General features: G+C 38.3%; 1 protein-coding gene across 2 annotated transcripts in view; it reads left to right on the forward strand.

Annotated features, from left to right (window-relative positions):
- LOC135219304 (uncharacterized) overlaps nucleotides 1-17,690 on the forward strand; it is a 347,240-nt gene that overhangs the window by 256,720 nt on the left and 72,830 nt on the right. For both annotated transcript variants that reach the window (XM_064255961.1, XM_064255960.1), the window contains exon 19: nucleotides 1,993-2,142. In XM_064255961.1, the coding sequence (XP_064112031.1) occupies nucleotides 1,993-2,142 (150 nt within the window). The remainder of the gene's footprint in view (nucleotides 1-1,992; nucleotides 2,143-17,690) is intronic.

Genomic DNA, 17,690 nt, shown 5'->3' on the forward strand with positions numbered 1-17,690 from the left:
TAGAACCCTACATATGCATGCTCATGTGGGCCTCTTTTCTTCACAACACGTTAATATATTACATGTAATAACCTTCATCTGACATTTAGGCTTCTTTCCCATAAGAGTAAAAGAATCGGGGCTTTTGGATGCCACATAATTGACTCGTTTATATAGGTACAATTTAAGGAATGCGGCAAACACGACTTCAATAACAACATAAAACGCAGGCAGGCCAGTGTTGCCAAATGGGAATGGCCGTTTCTTGCTAGATTTTGCTCCATAAAGTGCTAAAAAATTCACATCATACACAACAATGCCACCCAGCCAATTTCAACCGATTGCTCCCTTTTTCGATTCAAACATGTTTCTAATATACACAGTGTACTTCTGCATTACGTTACATGATTCCTAATAATTTTGAAACCTATTCTGTTCATTTCCCGAAAATGGTTTTGCAAGATTTTGTTCTTTTTCTTACATGATATATCAAACATAGTAGAATAAAAGAAATATTAAACTTAACATTACAAAGTTTTGATGTCGAAATACATATGCTAGATGTATTTGAAAACAAATGCAAGTTTTCCTGCCAGGTGCTGGATTGAAAATTTTGTTGCTAATTACCTCAAGAAAATGAAAGCTAGCATTAAAAATGCAAAATTGGTAACACTATACTCAATAGATCTGTGTTAGTAGTACAAATGATAGTTATTGTATCATTAAAAATATCAAAATAGGAGAAGTCGCAAAGCCGATTCTATTCATGTTTTTCTAAACGTAGCCTAAAAGGAAAACTTTATCTTGTTTGTTTCATCGTGCCACAAACCCCTGACAATGCAGAGTACATATGATCCGTCTAAACTATTATTTACTACCAGAATAACAATGATATTGTGTATTGAAAATGAATGTTACTTATATTCCCTGTTAGCTGATTGCATTTTACTGACATCATCACTGCCATCAGTTGCTAAATAAAATGTATGTGAGATATGTTTTTTGTAAGCTATCAAAGCTGTATTTTCAAAAATGAAACTTGTTTTATTTAAAAATGCAGTAAAATAAACGAAGTAAAGGTGTGATTTCACCAGTTTCAGATATTGCTTTTGCCTCTTCCAAGACGTTTTGTGGCCTTCACAATATTTGTTTCTCTAGCCACAGCTACACCCTTAACTTTTTTAACACTTTCTGCTCCATTGTGTAAAGGATAACCAAAAGTTTATTTTGTTTTTATTTATGAAAATCACTATTGAAAATAACAAAGTTGACAACTGTAATGTAACTTAATATACATGTGTTAAGTTGCTGTAACTAACATTGGCAAACAGCTGTTTCTGTATTTGGTTGTGTATGTCAGTACTTGCTGTTTATACCGGTTTCTTGCATGCAATATTAAGTGGTTACTTAATTATAAGAAATAATGATGAATTCTTAGACAAGCCACAAGGTTGGTAAGCCGTGCTGAATGTATGACCATTTGTATTTAACCTAATGAACTTTTGCATCTGTGCTTATTTATCAGTGGTATCTACTGAAACTGAGGCAAGCATAGAAAGCCTAGCCTAGTATAAATGACACCAAAAAGAAACTCACATATTATGCATAGTCTTGTGTAATCTACAAAAAATACATCTTATGAAACGCAATATGATGAAATCATGTTTTGTAACAAAGTTTTAAGGATAACATGATACAAAAGTATATCTGCAATTTACAATTCCTTTTGATGCTGTATATTTTTGAGTTTCACAGAATGTTTTCATAGTAAATAAACTATGCTTTTATATTTGTGGAGCAAGCTTCTCTTCTGAAATCTGAAAAATCCAAAATTTGAAACGTGGCGCTTTTTTCATAGCCACTCAATGAACTATGGCAGCTGATTAAAGTAAGTGCTGGACTATGGGAGTTGCCCCACCACAGAGTGCTGGATTAATGAGGCCAAACTGTACACAGTAACTGTAATTTAGATTGCAGATTAAAATCCACTCTAATCCAAGTATTTTATTTCAGTATCCTGAAGTAGTTCAACCACAGAGAGAACATAATTCTGAGGCTGAAGTAAATCAAGATGTAGGAGATGGTGATGCTTTGGTAGAAACAGATGATAATTCAGCGGGGCAGGGGAACAGAGGACAGTCAAAGATTCACATAACCTATCAGGTTAGTAGTCACTTTTGTATTGTGAAGTATCCTTTCTCTCTTTTTTCCTTAGTAATGTTTTATACCATTAAAGTTTTGTTTTTCTTATTGCTTCATTTTGTATAAGTGACTTACCCAGTAATTACATAGCTACTAGTTTTCCACATGACAGCCTAAATTCAAATTTCGCGGTAAGCATCTCAATTGCTCAGTGTAGGTATACAATGCTGCCCCTTAACGGCAATATTAGGAACAACTTGGCTAGTCACCTTTTTCTGTTTTCTGCCGAGAGCATGTAGCAGCTTGTTATTTTCCGGTTATATCACCAGATTTCGGTATTGTTACACAACCTCCAGAACACATTCAAAGCCTTCAAGCAGGATGAGTCTTGTCTTTTGTTTATTTAATTTAGATTACCATCAAGCTGGCTACGTGCAAGTCACTGGTTAATAATTGCATTAAGAATAGTTCTTGAATGTAACACCAGTCAATTATGCCGAATACTTTTACATTCATGATTTGTTCAACAGGCATAAACTGTATGCAAGCCACCAGTAAATAATTACCTTAAAGGAATTCTCGGATGTTACACCATCCTTTTAGGCCAAGACTTTTGCATACCTGACCACCCTTCCCAGAAATGAGAGTTCTAAAGAGGGGAGTCTAAGCCTGTGAAAGACTAGATACATAGGTATTTAAAACTCAGGCCACCTTGAGTCAACACAATGAGACATGTCCAGATTCACTGCATATACATGGAAGAAAATGAGAACTTCATCTTTGTGGATTATTGTATATGTTACTTCATTGTTCCCCCATATTTGTAGAGGATAGGTACCAGACCCCCCCCCCCCCCCCCCCCCCACAAATAGCTAGAACCTGTGAATAATTGAAACCCCTATAAAAATGCTTAAAACTGCCTATATTGTTAGTAAAACTCAAGAAAAGCCCACTAAAAAACAGGTTTTGACTTAGGAAAAACCTATTTTTGGTAGTTGCTGTTGAGTCCTCAAAGGATTTATCCTCCATGGTGTGTGCCAGCGCCCTGTGATGATCAGACTAACATCAAAGAAATAACTTTTAGCCTGGTCTTGTAGCTGACAAAACAAAAAACAGCATCAGTCAAGATTGATTTTGAAACACAACAGGTGAATTCACCTCAATATGATTCCATGGTAGAGCTCTCTGCAAATGTTGAAAATGCCATAGACAAAATAACAGAAGACTTGAAGTCAACAAACATCACCATTGTAGATAAGACACAGTTTGGTGATGGTGAAAGGGAGTTAGTTAATGTAATATACGTCTTAAACTACTTGGCATATGGAACCATATATAATGCTCTAGGACAGTGTTTCCCAACCTTTTCCAACCCTAGCACCCCCTGTTGTCATGTCTAAACAGTCCAGCACCCCCTAATTATCATAATTATTAATATCTTATTACTAGGTAACTAGAAGGATAAAGGAATGTGAAGTGTACTGCTTGATCAATTTTATTTTGTTCATTCCTTAAAACTAACACAAAATACCAATATTGTTTATAAAAGAAATAAAAAAAAATGAGAAAAAATGAAATTGCATGGATTTAAATATGTACAACTGGGTAATCAATCATACTCTACATACATCAATGTGATTTTTGCTGTTGCTTATATGCAACTAGTTTCTCAATTCGAGGCTTTGTGTTGGCCAGAGCCACCCTCATATCATGAAGCAACCCAATTTGAAGTCGGTTCCGGGCAGTTGTTTTGATTTGGAGCATGGTGGAGAAAGCTTTTTCATAGAGGTAGGTAGTTGGAGATGGGATGATCATTTCCAGCGCTGCCTTTGCTAATCCAGGGTATGCTACCAACTGATCACACCAGAAACCTGACAGCGGTAGTGTGCAAAATTTTGTTTGACAACCCTGGTTCACCTGCAGATCAATAAGCTCCTCCTTTAGGTTATCATCATCATCCATATCTGCCAAAAAGGGCTGCTGTATCCATTCTGGAAATGAATGATCCATGGGAAAGTATTGTGCCATAGTGGTCTCTAGGAGTGAGAGGTGAGCAACAATATTTTCTACAAGCATTGGCTGGATTGTCTTGTCTCCATGTTTTTCATCCAGGATAGGAAAGCTTCCCACATTTCCTCCCTGGATTCGACGCTTCCACAGTGATATTTTCTTCTTGAAGGCTTCTACCTTCTCTGTACAATCAATATTAGTAGCAAACATGCCTTGCATGGACAATTTGAGATCATTCAGATGACCGAAAATGTCTGCCAGGTAGGAGAGGGAGAGAATGAAATTTTCGTCCTCAACATTTTCAGCAAAATCACTCTGATACTCTTGGAGAAATATTGCAATCCCATCAGCGAGCTCTGCAATACGTGTCAGCATTTTTCCAAGGGAGAGCCATCGCACTTGAACACTCTGTGGTTTAAAGCACGTCCCCGGATGTAATCGACAACTTTAACACAGACGGATAGAACTTCTTTGAAATGAAATGGCAATGTCTTTACCGCCAAAGCATGGCGATGGAGTACACAGTGCTTCGTAATGATATCTGGTACCCTCTCCTTCACTAGAGCAGCAAATCCAGACTTATTCCCCAGCATGGCTGGGGCACCATCTGTGCAGACTGATCCTACCTTCTCCCACTTGATCTGATACTTCTGAAAGAAATCGTCCAAGAGTCGGAATACATCTGCTGCTTTAGTCGTTGTCTGCAAAGCCAAACAGAAGAGGAATTCATCTTTAATCTCACCATCTTTGATGTAACGGGTATACACAATCAGTTGACTTAGGTTGGAAACATCAGTTGATTCATCCAACTGCAGACTAATGCGGGTAGGACTTGCATGAATCTCCTCTACAATTTGGTCCAAGATGTCGCAACTCATATCTTCAACTCTTCCTTCAATGACATTATTGGACAAAGGCACATCCTTCATCTTCTTGGCTGCCTCTGTTCCCAAAATTAACTCAACCATCCGAATGGTGCATGACTTAATCAAATTTTCTGGGCCGAATGCGAAGCCTTGGCCCTAATGCACTGGTATGCGACTTCATATGAAGCTTGTAGAAGGGGTCTCTGCACTGGCTTGAATCCAAGTTGGGGTAGCGTACCTTTCTTTTCATATCTAGCCCTCTTTGCCTGCAAGGCCTCGAGAGACTGTTCATGTTCTGTGGTTTGACTCTGGAAGGTGGGGTGGGGGGGGGGGTGTTCAAGAGGTAACCGTCCGGTATTTTGACTGTTCAGATATGGCAACCCTAAAAGAGACTGCTTATTGGCCTAAACTAGTGGAAGGAGATCTGATTACTCTATTTTAAGGTATTTTTACCTAAAGTTGAAACCCTGCATGTGGTGTGTATGTTCCAAATGTGTGTATACATTGAAAACTTGTAAAGAGAAAACGTGTGTGTGTGTGTACCCTACATACTGATGGCTAACTTCGTTTTATTATTATTATTATTATTATTATTATTCAATTCTTGCACACTTATACTTCTTACTTTTGACCAGAAACTATCACGGAAAAGGTCGACATATTCATTTCAGATAAAGAATCAACATAAAACAACCAGTTAACTGTAATATATCTAATTCAGAAAAAATAATAAGCGAAATGACAACATGCACACTGATTCAAAACATAGCCTACCCACGTGCTACGAAGCCACTCGCCTCTGATACCAGGGTTCTAAGATTTTAGTCTTTCACTACTTTAGTATTGAAAAACGTCATCACTTCTTTTACAGATAATAATATGAAGCGACACATTGGGAGAGAGATGAGAGATAGAGAGAGAGAGAGAGAGAGAGAGGGGTTAGGGGGGAGATGAGCGAGAGAGAGAGAGAGAGAGAGAGAATACTTTCCAATGGACTTACCAGTATTACTGGAAATCAAAGATAGTTTTAGATATGCCGACAAAACTCAAATATGTAGGAGCTGTACTGCTCTGTTGCACTGCTACTGAATAACTACAGTGCTACTGTCTGGCTGCCACTGGTCCCACAGTCTCGCCGCTCTCATGTCAGATACAAACAAGTACCGAACGTGTACTGCAGAACTGGTCACGCCTTGCTAGGAAGTGATATTTTACCGTAATGTGTGTATCGCTTCCCAGCACCCCCAATAATTGGTTTCAGCACCCCCAGGGGGTGCTAGCACCCCAGGTTGGGAAACGCTGCTCTAGGAGAAAATGAAAAGAAGGCTTTTCGAAAAATTAAAATTAATCCCAAACCTTAAAAACAATGAAACAAGAAATACAGAAGGCAGAGATAGATTTTTCCAAGGAATTTGTAGGGGTAATAGAAAAACAAAATCAAAGGAAAGGCAGAAATAATAATCCTTCCTATAGAATGAATCATAATGCCAGACAAACAGGGAATAGATCCACTCCTTTTCAAGAGAAATGTACATAACACAAAATGGAATCCTAACCAGAAAGAAAGGCAGAATTATTCAAGGAATGGTCCGCCCATGACATATAAGCCTGGTCAATCTTCAAACAAATAATTCAAGTCAAGGGAACTATTCAGCTTGAGGAGCAAGACCAAAGGCATCATGTGAAAATTGTGGATATACAATTCATTCCACTAATGAATGCAGAAAGCCTAGAAGCTGTGCAATTTGCAAGAAGGTAGGGCATTTAACTAAAAGCTGTTGGTTCAATAATAAGGGAACCAATAAGGAAGTAATAGAAGTTAACTAAAAGGTGTTAGTTCAATAATAAGGGAACCAATAAGGAGGTAATAGAAGGAACAGTTGCCCAAATCCAAATAACTACCTAAGTAGCAAGGAAGTAGTATTCTCTATGAAAGAAGAAGAAATAAACAGAAAAGATTTGCCTATTATGAAGATTCCAGTAAATGGAAAGACATGTACTGTACTTATAGATTCAGGCAGTACAGTGAATATAATAAATAAATCAACTTTAACCAGATATTTAGGCATTTCAGAAACTCTGATTCAGAGTCAAAATAAAGTTATAGTATAGGGAATAGCAGGTAAACAAATTAGAAGTCTAGGAAAAGTGAACTTGGAAAAAGACATTTTGTCACACAAATTTGTTTAAAGTTTCCTAGTTCTAGAAGACAGATTTTTTCCCACACAAGTATTATTTTTATTTAATTTAACCCTTAAATCGTCTCCCGTATGCCGGCGGGGTTCGGGAGTAAGCGCCGAAGCGAAAAAAAAGTTTTTGTCAAAAAATCACAGCACGCTTAGTTTTCAAGATTAAGAGTTCATTTTTGGCTCCTTTTTTTGTCATTGCCTGAAGTTTAGTATGCAACCATCAGAAATGGAAAAAATATCATTATCATATATAAATATTGGAATATATGACAGCGCAAAAAAAATGTCATATATAATTGAATACAAATCGTGCTGTGAGCAAAACGGTTAAAGGTAATGAGTTTATTTTTTTTTTCGTTGTATTGTACACTACATTGCGATCATTTTGGTATGTAACAAATTGTAAAACGATCAAAGCAACACAGAGAAAATATTATCACAAAATGATGCATGAATTCGTAACGCTCGTACGTAAAAAAAAAAGTTTTTTTTCAAAAATTCACCATAAATCAAAATATTGTGCTAGAGATTTCCTGTTTGCTGCAAAATGAAGGTAATTCATTGAATATTACTAGCCTGTTAGGTTTAGCTTACAATTGTATTTTTTTACCATTTCAGTCGAGTTAAAGTTGACCAAATGTCGAATTTATTCTATTTATCGTGATTTATATGTAAATATTTCAAAACTGATAAAAACTACAGCCATGAGTTATTTTTTATGTATTCTACATGAAATTGCACACATTTTCATATATAAAACTCTATGTAACGGCTAATATAAAACGGTGCAAATATTACGACAATGTGACTTAAGCATTTCGGAGATTTGCAGCCGAGATACCGCGCAAGGAGGGAAGGAAAAAGTTTTCTCAAAAATTCATCATATATCAAAATATTGTGCTAGAGACTTCCCGTTTGTTGCAAAATAAAGGTAAGTGATTGAATATTACCAGACTGCAAGAGTTTTAGCTTACAATTGCGTTTTTCCACCATTTCGGTCGAGTCAAAGTTGACCAACTGTCGAATTTTTTCTATTTATCGTGATTTATATGCAAATATTTCTAAAAATGATAAAAGCTACGACCATGGCTTATTTTTTTTTTGTAATCTATATGAATTTACACACATTTTCATATATAAAACTCAATATAACAGCTAATATAAAACGGTGCAAATGTTATGACAAAGTGACTCAAACATTTAGGAGATTTCCAGCCAAGATACCGCGCAAGGAGGGAAGGAAAAAGTTTTTTTCAAAAATTCACCATAAATCAAAATATTGTGCTTGAGACTTCCAATTTGTTTCAAAATGAAGTTAAATGATTGAATATTACTAGACTGTAAGAGATTTAGCTTACAATTGCATTTTTCGACCATTTCGATCGAGTCAAAATTGACTGAAAGTCGAATTTTTCCCATTTATCGTGATTTATATGCAAGTATTTCTAAAATGATAAAAGCTACAACCATGAGTTATTTTCTGTTGAATTCTACATGAAATTGCGCACATTTTCATATATAAAACTTTATGTAACGGCTAATATAAAACGGTGCAAACATTACGACAAACATGACAAACTGACGGAAGAATTTCAGATTTTTTTGGCAGTTACCGCACGGACGTAAGGAAAATTTTTTTTTTTTCAAAATTTCACCATAAATTGAAATATTGTGCTAGAGACTTTCAATTTCTTTGCAAAATGAAGGTAAATGATTGAATATTACTAGAATGTAAGAGTTTTAGCTTACAATTGTGTTTTTTTACAATTTCAGTCGAGTCAAAGTTGACAAAAGGTTGAAATTTTGGCACTTATCGTTATTTATATAAAAATATTTCAAAACTGATAAAAGTTACAACCATGTGTTGTTTATTGTTGTATTCTACATGAAAATGCACACATTTTCATAAATAAAACTTTATGTAACGGCTAATATAAAACAGTGCAAACATTACGACAATCTGACGAAAAAATTTCAGATTTTTTTGGCAGTTACCGCACGGATGTAAGGAAAAAGTTTTTTTTTTAAATTCACCATAAATCAAAATATTGTGCTAGAGACTTCCAATTTGTTGCAAAATGAAGGTAAATGATTGAATATTACTAGAATGTAAGAGTTTTAGCTTACAATTGCGTTTTTCGACCATTTCGGTTGAGTCAAAGTTGATCAAAGGTTGAAATTTTGGCACTTATTTTGATTTATATGAAAATATTTCAAAATTGATAAAAAATCAACCATGGGTTGTTTTTTTTATATTCTACGTGAAATTGCGCACATTTTCATATATAAAACTCTATGTAACGGCTAATATAAAACAATGCAAAAATTATGACAAAATGACGAAATAATTTCCGAGATGTGTTGCTGATGCTTTTTAGTGTGAGAAGAAAGAAATTTGCGCATGCGCGCAGGGGTAACGCTTGTAAACAAAACAACAGCTTGATTTGCGAACTCCCAGCATCCCTCAAGGCGTGCGATTAAAAAATTTTTGCCAAGTAGGCCTATAACTATTTTTCCGCGAATATTTAAAAAAACTTTCTAGCATCAACGTATTTTACTCAATTAAGCACCTGACAGACAATTTTCGTCGACGTAAAATACGTCCAATAGGCGTTTAGGGGTTAATGAGATGTGGTATAATACTCGACAGCAGTGACAGAAAGATTAGCCTGAAACAGGATAATCAGAAGAGATTATGTTTTGCGCCTCACCAAAATCTGATCAATTTGTCTGAGACAGTTTCGACAAGCGAGAGAGACATACGAGAAAGGAAAGATAAAATAGAAACAGATAGAAAAGAGGAATTCCCACCATTACGGAATACAGAATCAATGAAATGTGCTCATATAGGTATATATACTCAGACAGGGCACCATTTCCTAACACTGAATGACGCCTGATACCACCTGAGCCAGACATGGAGAAGCCTCAAAAGGAAACTATTCTCTTATCTGGCAATTTAGCATTGAGAACTGTAGATAAAACTCTACATCAAATGGAAAATGGATTTATACTTCCATCATGAACACAACTCAGGTTGCTCATCATGTACCACCAGCCTTCTGCCCTTCATATTTAAAATCATAAACCATGTGGGGGCACACTTTCAAAATTACATAGTAACCGGAAAGCATGAACCATTGGCAGAACTAAAACGATTTGCTTCGGTTACCCTAGTTTCAAAAAACTCCATCAAAGAATGGGCAACACTTCAACTTCCTTTTGATAGGAAAAAGCTCCCTTTAGATATTGCAACTAAGCAATTGGTACCCCAATGAGAAAGATTTCAGAGGGGACATCAGCACCAGAGTTTCGTGCTAGGATCCGCCTCCTCAGTGTCTTAACCACTTCCTCATTGTTAGAAGTAGCCACAAAAAGGCTTCCAGAAGAATCTCGGATGATTTTTGCTGTTGTGGCTAAAAGCCTTATTCTCGAGAACTTTGTGGGAACCTCTACAGTGGTCCCCCGTATTCGCGGGGGATGCGTACCAGAACGCCCCCAGCCTCGTGAATAGTTAGAACCTGCGAACAGTTGGAACCCCTATAAAAATGCTTTAAACCTCCTATTTTATTTGTTAAAACTCAAGAAAAACCCACTAAAAATTTTTATACTCTGTTTTTTTAATAGTTTTATCACAAAAAGTTAATTTTATGATAAAATTGATTAAAAAAAAAAAAGGAATTTGTGGATATTTCTCATAGAAAATTACCCCGAATAGGCGAATTTTCCACGAATAATGCAGGAAAATATTCTAGAGAGAAATCCGTGAAAGTGTGAGTCCGTGAATCCAGAGAACGCAAATACAGGGGGTCCACTGTATATGACTTATTAGAATGGTGCATAAAAGTGCGTATGGAGGTACTGGAAAACTCCAACGAGTCGCTTCCCAATGTGACTGCCTCATTACAGTCTAATGCCTTCTTTCGAGACCTGTTTGAGGAGTCTATTGTAACTCAAGTAAAAGACTTCAGGAAATAAAAAACCAGAAATTTCCCCTTACCCAATACTAAAAAGGCACACTTTGATAAAAAAATCATATAGGCCTTCATTCACTTCAAAAAGCTCTCCTCATATGCATGTAGGTAGTCAGAAGGGACAACAACCTGCTCAGCAAAAAGGGTATCCTTTTTATAGGGTCCAAAAACCAGGTTATAAAGGAAAATAAAGGCAGCACCTGGAATGCCCATTAAAGGCAAAGGCAGAGGAAGGGGGGATCCCAATGGGATTGTTTGGTTGGGGTCAACTTCAGAAATATCATAAGGAATGGAAGTCCTCTCCTTGGGGACAAAGTATTATTCTCAACGGTCTGGGGTGGAAATAGTATCACCCCCCTCCACCCTTGATAGGGTTCTTCCAAAAATTGGACCCCTATATGAAAGATTACGCACAGAAGGCCCTCTTAAAAGTAGCCATGGAGAAACATTCTTACACATTTGTCACCAAGCATGTCTCTTCAGTATTCCCAAAAAGGATTCCTCAGAACAAAGGGTGATCCTCAATCTGTCGACGTTGATTAAACACATTGTTTGCCAAAAGTTTCGAATGACTGCCATTGCCCAAGTGCGTTCTGTCATTCTAAAAGGGACCTGGACAGTTTCTATAGATCTGAAAGATGCATATTTGCATGTCCCTATTGCTGTTCCCTTCTGCCCCTTCCTAGGGTTCTGGATAGGGAAAAATACATACAGATTCTAGGTCATGCCTTTCAGGCTAAACATTGCCCCGAGAATCTTTACAAAATTAGTGAGTGTAGTTGTCCAAGAACTCAGGAAAGAAGGAATACAACTGATAGCTTATTTAGATGACTGGTTAGTCTGGGGAGCCACAAGAAAAGTGCTTGAAAAACCTAGAAACAGTAGTCAATAGACTCCAGCCAAAAGGCTTTGTAATAAATTGAGAAAAATCCTGCGTCACACCCAGCGCAGTTTCAGAGGCTGGGAATGTGTTGGGACACTTCACGGCCTTTTGTATCTTCCCCTCAAAACACAGGACAGAATAAAGAAAAACCTCACAAGGTTCCTGACACAGCCCATTGCTTCTAGATAGCAATTAGAGCGTATGATAGGTCTGCTCCAGTTTGCGTCTGTAACAGATCCAATACTCAGACTGCAACAACAAACGTGCCAATACTCAGACTGCAACTGAAAAACGTGAACAAATTCTGGATGTCAGGTGTAAGAAAAAGGATGCCAGACAAATCTCACAAAATACATCAGAAACTTGGGGAAATACTTTAGCCATGGACCCGGAAGGTCACCCTGACTCCTCCATCTGTTAAAGTGACAATACACACACATGCCTCGTTGACAGGTTGGGGAGGACATTGGGAGGATCGTCAGGTGGCGGGGAGGTGGTCAGCTACCCTAAGGAATTGTCATATCAATTTCCTAGAGCTGTTGGCTGTCTTTCTGTCTCTAAATAAAGAAACTCGAAACTCTGGAAGAGACATATATTCTGTTTGTCCCATACAACAAGACTGAAATGTCTTGCATCAACAAATTGGGATCATGTTCACCTCCTCTCAATATGCTTATGTTAACCATCCTTCGGATGGCACAGGTAAAGAAGTGGCAGTTGTCTGCAATTCACCTAACAGGGTCTCTCAGTGTAATAGCAGACTCTTTGTCAAGGAATCTGACAGCCTCAACAGAGTGGTCATTGGACAACCACTCCTTTCAAATGCTATACAACCAACTCCCACAACCGGAAGTGGACCTGTTTGCCACATACGAGAATCACAAACTCCCAGTATATGTGTCACCGAATTTGGACAGTCAAGCAATAGCGAGAGATGCCTTCCTACAGGACTGGAACAATTGGAAGATGGTATATCTTTTTCCTCCATTGTCCCAGATTTTAAAGGTTTTGAACAACTGACCTCCAAAGGAACAGCTTACCTAATAGCCCCAAATTGGCCAAACAGGCATTGGTTCCTACTATTTCAGCAGCGGACGAAGAGATCAATTCCATTACCGTCTGCTGTACTACCCCAGAAAGTTGGAAGGAAAGTCGTTTACACATCCTCCTTTCTAAGCCGAGACCTTCATGTGTGGATTTTTAAATATAATCTACTGTGAAAACTACTCACCTAATATTGCTAGGTACCTTGTGCAAAAACTACGGACATCAACTATACAGCAATACCAGTTTGTAAGGAGAATATGGTTAGATTAGATCCAGAATGAGAGCCCAATCAAGATTTCTATAGAAACTCTAATGAATTTTCTTATACACCTCTTTGAAGACAAACATTTTGTAGTTACAACAGTTATAGCATACAAGGCTGCATTAACAGAACCCTTTCTTTATCGATTTGGGATTGATTCCAACATAGAAGTTGTCACTTTTCTTCTGTGGTCTTTTTCTCTACAATGACCAGCTCCCAAAAGACTTCCAATTACTTGTTCCCTGAATAGGGTACTCAAACTTTTATGTACTACTCCTCAATTCAACAGAAGTGATGTAACTACCACTTGCATGCTTCAAAAAGCAATCTTCCTGGTAGCATTAGCATCAGGAGCCCGTATTAGTGAATTGGGCTCTCTTAGACAGGGACAATATATCACGCAAACTGCTGATAACCAATAACAGGCAGACATCGGTTAGCAGCAGGGGTTCCGTTCCTGGCCACCGACGTCGAGCGATTTTCGATACTAAGCGATTTTAAATTCGAAGGGCCCTAGCATTCCTTCTTTCGGAGTACTAGACCGGTTAACAGCGCCCTAGACCAGTCAAACGGCGCCGTAATCCCGCAATGGCGCATTAAGTAAAATTATATTCATGCAGTATGGTACTATAGAATTTCCTGTACAGTAGTAATGAACAGTACATTGCAGTATTAAAAATACTGTAAAGTGAAAAAAGCCTACCGTTAATCCTTTGGGTGTCAAGAGTATGTAAAAATATAATAAGGTTTCACACAGTGTACAGGTATCTATAGTGTTCAAGTTACGATAATTCATCTTACGATAATTTGTATTACGATAATCTGATTTCATGAGAGACCAAATTACAATAGCCTATCTTTATCCCATCTTCTAGTTAAATAAGTTCAAATACAGCAAAAGAAAATTATGAAAGTATGGTTTTCACATTAGTATACTCATTGCGTAAATGTGTACAGCCATGAACAACCAAGCGAGAAACTACTCTTTTTTTTCTAAGTACAACTGAATTGGCTTGACAGTGAACAACATACGTGAGACTGTCTGGGAGAAGGAGAAGCAAGAATTTTCTGCTTAGATGAGTCACGACCCTTGACTTTTGAAGTCAAATGACAAACGTAGGACCTCCTAGGAGTAATAGAAGAGGAACACTTAGTCTTCTTGGTAACTGGTGAAAGAAGATCACTCACACCATCGCAAAGCGAAGAAGCACATCCATGAAGAGAAGCATGTCCGTAGACATTCTCATGGCTGCTACCGACCATAATATCAAGGCTGTCACATGAAACCCATCCGTGGGGGAGATCAACAGGCGAGGAAGCTCTAGACTTACCTCTCGAACACGACTTATGATGGGGAGAAGAATGTCTTGAAAGTCTAGAAGCAACTTGGTCACCGACCTGATGGACCACCACACTTAACTCCGGAGCTTTCAATTACAAATTTCTAAATGGTTAGCTGGCCTCCTTTATCCTTTTTTAGGCACTTTTTCTCCTAGTCACATTAAACATTCAGAAGATTTTTGTCACAAATTCAGAGAAGCACATATACCATTTCACAACATAAAACTTTTAAGCCTTGACGTAGATTCCCTATTCACAAAAGTCCCAGTACAGGACGTTCATCAGTTTTTGAGGGAAAAATGATCCCCCTATTCAGATCATTACCCATTGGCGCTTGACGAAATAATCAAGTTAGTTTTATTATGTGCATCTAATAACGACCTGTGTTCACCTGTGAAGTTATCAGAGAATTCCCATCCATGCTTACTGTATACCAAACAAGTCTGTAAAGGAGGAGTTAATGAAACCTAAGGTTCATTTAAAAATAAATTTACTTATTTGCTAATTACACTAAGACTTAAATTATGACTTAGAACTAGTAACAACATGCCAATATAATACACTTGAGTATGGTATCCAGAGCAAAAAACAGGGTATGTACAGACAGTTCCATACAATAAACATGGCCCCAACATTATATATACATGTTCCAGTGGTAGGATAACGCCCAAACCCTCACGACCCAGTGGAGAGAGGTTTGGTGGGGAATACGAGGGAGGCAGGCAGGAGGGAGAGAGTATTAAGGAAAAAGGAGATAATGGGTAAGGAGAGGATTGACAGGATTCATTATTCAGGGGAGACTATGCTCCCTGCAGCAATTGCTTGGAATTTAAGGGCTTCTAAGTTCTTGAGATAGTGGCGCTTAAAAACTGCTGGAGATTTCCAACCCATATACCTCTTCAGGTCTTCGAAATTCATATTGAGAAAATAATTAATAGAGGTAGCCACTGCTCGGATATCATGGACATGTGGGACTGAATCCGGATTGGCCTGTTTAATAGAGTATTTGTTGTCTAATACCTTTAAGAGAAATCGTACCACCTTTCTCTCTAATGAAAAGGGGGCCTGAAGATTTTTGGACATTCTGGCTAAGAAGGATTTAAGGGTAGTGACAGGGCACAATGAAGTGTCTGTGTCAGAGGGATGATTTTCCATGGAGCCCATCTGTTTTGTGGGTCCTCATTTTTAGCCAAGAACCTCCGATCTGGGGATAGTAATACTTCCCCCAACGGGAGGAAATCTATATGGTCTGGATTCCTAGAGAGAGCTGAGAGTTCAGATATTCTGGCACCTGAGGCCATAGCCATTAGGAATAGAGTTTTTCTAAGCAGAGTTATATAGGAGCATGACTCATTATTGGTGTCTGAGGCTAATTTGAGTACATCGTTCAAAAACAAAGAGACCGTATGAGGGCGGTCTATTGGTCTCAAGTGGGCACATGCTCTTGGAATGGAGGAGAAGTATGCATCTGACAAGTTAATATTAAAGCCAACCTGAAAAATCTTCTTTAAAGCTGACTTGATTGTTGTAATGATACTAGCAGCTAGGCCTTTCTCAAATAGAGTTCTAAAGAATGAAATTGCCAGATTCGTTGTCATTTTATGAGCAGCTGAGTCTTTTAGAAATTTAGCCAACTTCTTGACTGCTGATTGATTCTCTTTTATCTGATTCTATAAATAAAATGTTAAATGGATCGATACTAGCGTCCTTTTGGGCTGCAAACTTCATGAAGTTCATAAAATTAAGGCATTCAGAATTCTTGAGGAAGCTGACACAGGCTGAGTTTGTACTATCTGTGTCAGTTCCGGACAAGGGATCCGCTTGGGTCGGAGCTTCAACTCTAGAAGAACCGGAAACCAATTGCTCTTCGGCCAGTTGGGTGCCGCTAATGCTATTTGTCCTGTGAAAGATCGTAGCTTGTGCAGGACCTTCGTCAGAAGATTCACCGGTGGAAATGGATAAATCTTCTGCCAATTGTTCCAATCTATGGACATCGCATCTGTGGCGTAAGCTAGAGGGTCCAGGTTGGGTGCCACATAACACGGTAGTTTGTGGTTGGATTCTGTAGCGAATAGGTCTACTTGAAGGTTCGGGATTTGATTGCAAATCCACTGGAATGACTTCTTGTCCAGGGACCACTCCGACTCCAGCGGGGTTGTCCTGGAAAGTGTGTCTGCAATAACATTCTTCACTCCTGCCAGGTGAGTTGCTGATAGGTGCCAATGATTTTTTGCCGCCAATGAAAATATTGCAATTAGCACGTGATTTAGATTCCTTGTCCTGGAGCCTTCTCTGTTTATGCAATGTACCACTACTAGGCTGTCCGAGACTATCCTTACATGTCTGTTCCTTGCCGGAGTTAGTTGTTTTAAAGTCAGGAAAACTGCCATGGCTTCTAGAACATTGATGTGGAACTGGCGGAACATATCTGACCATGTTCCCTGTACTTTCTTGTATTGTGAATATCCTCCCCAGCCACTCAGTGACGCGTCTGTGTGGATGATCATAGACAGTGGGGGAATTGCAGTGGTACTGACTTGGCCAGATTTCTGTTTCGTCCATGGACGAAGCCTTTTTGTCAAAATGGGTGGAATCACTGAAACCTTGTCCCTGAGATTGATGTTGGCTCTTTTTCTCCAGACTCGATTGATGTCCTTTAATCTGACTTTTAATAGGACGTCTGTTACTGATGCGAACTGTAGCGAACTTAGGATTCTCTCTTGGGTACGCCAAGATGCCTTTTTGCTCTTGAGGAACTGATTGGTAGCCGCTGGAAGAGATAGCTTGTGTCTTATTAGGTCCCATTGGGTTCCCAACCATTGGAAGCGGGAAGCGGAAACCAGCCGATCTCCTTATTTATCTGGAAGCCCAGAAATTCTAAGAATTCTATCACTTTGGCTGTCAATTTGCGGCACTCTTCGACGCTGGCTGCCCAAATGAGCCAGTCGTCTAGATAGGCTACTAGCATAACCCCTTGAGTTCTCAGTTCTTGGACTA

Source organism: Macrobrachium nipponense, chromosome 1 (assembly GCF_015104395.2).
Source record: "Macrobrachium nipponense isolate FS-2020 chromosome 1, ASM1510439v2, whole genome shotgun sequence".
Lineage (NCBI taxonomy): Eukaryota > Metazoa > Arthropoda > Malacostraca > Decapoda > Palaemonidae > Macrobrachium > Macrobrachium nipponense.